General features: G+C 46.1%; 1 protein-coding gene across 1 annotated transcript; it reads left to right on the top strand.

The window, feature by feature from the left end:
- The first annotated feature begins 912 nt into the window (after positions 1 to 912).
- On the top strand, positions 913 to 1,797 carry LOC131265993 (uncharacterized). The gene is made up of 4 exons (XM_058268318.1): positions 913 to 1,062; positions 1,180 to 1,308; positions 1,425 to 1,556; positions 1,708 to 1,797. The coding sequence occupies exons 1-4, from the start codon at positions 913 to 915 to the stop codon at positions 1,795 to 1,797; spliced, it is 501 nt and encodes a 166-aa protein (XP_058124301.1).
- The last annotated feature ends 362 nt before the right edge of the window (positions 1,798 to 2,159 follow it).

The raw sequence follows: 2,159 nt of genomic DNA, 5'->3' as shown, positions 1-2,159 counted from the left end.
TTTGCTCCATAGCTGAGCTCTCCAGCTGATTTGTTGAACAACAAACTGTTAACCCTTGAGAGGGCAGTAACACTTTTCCTTAGCAACTTGAACTACTGTTGTTCTCGCCATAAACGCACAACAGCACCCAAGGGTTTAGGGTGCACGGGTCGCGCTTTGTCGTAGTTCACTGATTCGGCGTGCCGGTGCAGAAGTCACTGCATCACAGCATCATTGGCAGCAGGCGACGAACCTGTAGCCGCAAGTGCGCATGGCCCATGACGCCGCGCCGACTTGGAGACCTACTTCGTACCGTGTAGCCAGTTTGCCTGCGCTTGCGGACTGCATAACACGTGTTAAGTAACCACCACACGGCGGCCGAAGGCGCGTGCTGAGTGCTGATGAAAATATAAAAAAAAGCCGGCGACTCTTTTGGTTTCGAAAATCGAATAGGCACGCCATTCCCCCCACCCCTTGCTGGGCAGGGGTTGCAGGGAGAATCCAACCCCGACCAGCCAGTAAGTGTGTCGCGGCGGTGTCGACTGTGTGAGGGTTTAAATGACCACTAACTACCACCTGCCAACCAGCGCCCGTGCGCGCGTGCACACACAAACAAATAACATGATCGTTGGCTCTTTCGTAGGCCGGCGGAGAGGGAAAGAGTATGGCCTACTAATATAAAAAAAAAAGCGGTCGCGATCTGGCGCTTCTTCCAGCTACACTTTACCACAAGCTCGAGAGTTCTTTTCACTTTCAGTTTTAACCGTGCATTACGTTCGGAACGTTCGATAGCTGATCGCAGCAAGGTAGTGTGCACTACACTCGAGGTTCGTCGTCTGTTCTTAAGGGTGAAATTAGTTGAAAGCCTCAACTTCGGTTTATCCTTTCATTCCACTGTTTAAGGATTAAGCAAAAGAATCAGATTAGAAAAAGATGATTGTGCGAGTTAATGTGATCCTGTCCCTGTTCGGTACGTTCTTGCTGGTGAAGGCCGCACCCTACGGAAAGCAAGATGACGATGAGTTTCGTGATAAAAAGTACGACGAGCAGGTGAAGCAGGTCACCAAAGTGGGCAATACTTATGTAAGTGGTAGGATGTTTGGAATAAGTTCAAAAACATACAGTGCGATAAACGTGTTTTGTTAGTGAATTTAGTTCCGTCGTCAAAGGATGATTATGTGGTCTTCTTGGTGCTTCCAGGTGGCTGCACTAGAAATTTACGACAACCCGCCCGATCAGGATAACGCTCGCAAGGAGGTGGACAATTTCCCATCGAACATCTACAGCAAGTACGATGGTCTGCAGCATAAAGTGAAGAGCTTTTTCGATGTAAGCCCCCGCGTCATGGTCTCGTTTATTCGTTGATCGCAATGTCTCAATCCAATTCATCTCTTTTGCTTCACGTGAATTCGCGAAATGTTCCCAAATAACGGACGCATCGTCAGGCCGAACCACTCATCGATAACATCAGGGAATCGGACAAGTATGGCAACACGGGCGACCAGTTCTACTTTATCACGAAACCGCTCGTCGAAACGACCGCCAAGGTGAACATGTTCATCAACTCCGTCATAGCGGTGAGTACCGTCCCGTTTAACAACTCAGTCAAGGACGTTCGTTCCCGGGGTTTACCGGGTTTGTTTTTTTTGCGGAATCCTCGGCGAAAACCATTTCATCCCGAAGCGACTTTTGATTGCCATTTTAACTATTTTATTTCTTCATAAACAGGCACCAAAGAAACTTCTTAGCGGATTTCAGAAGCAGGCCAACGATAAGCTGAACGACGTTGGAGCAGCTTTAGTAGGTTTGAGGCGATGATGAGTAAAGAGGTGGTAGATAAAGGCTTCAAGATCCAAAAAAAACATGTACAGTGTAAAGTGATAAAGGATAAGTGTATAATGTAAATAAACCTAAAGTTTGTACTTGCTTAGAAATATTAAACCAAATTATTGTGATTGTTGTAGGATGTTGCAGAATAAAGTGCTTTCTAATTTAAATTGATTTTCATATTTTATTAGAAGACAAATGGTTGGTAGAGACACGAGCATCGATTCCCAAAGTTTAAAAAATCAGTAGTCGCCGGGAGTTCTCTATACAACCAAGAAGCTGAAATGCATCTTAACCTCTTCAGGTACGACAGCGTGTGTGGACGCATCAGAGGTTAAGATATCAAGTGTACA

Source organism: Anopheles coustani, chromosome 2 (genome assembly GCF_943734705.1).
Source record: "Anopheles coustani chromosome 2, idAnoCousDA_361_x.2, whole genome shotgun sequence".
In the NCBI taxonomy this organism is placed as follows: Eukaryota; Metazoa; Arthropoda; class Insecta; order Diptera; family Culicidae; genus Anopheles; species Anopheles coustani.
The sequence above is the reverse complement of the archived record's forward strand: the minus strand, read 5'-3'. Positions and strand labels throughout refer to the sequence as shown.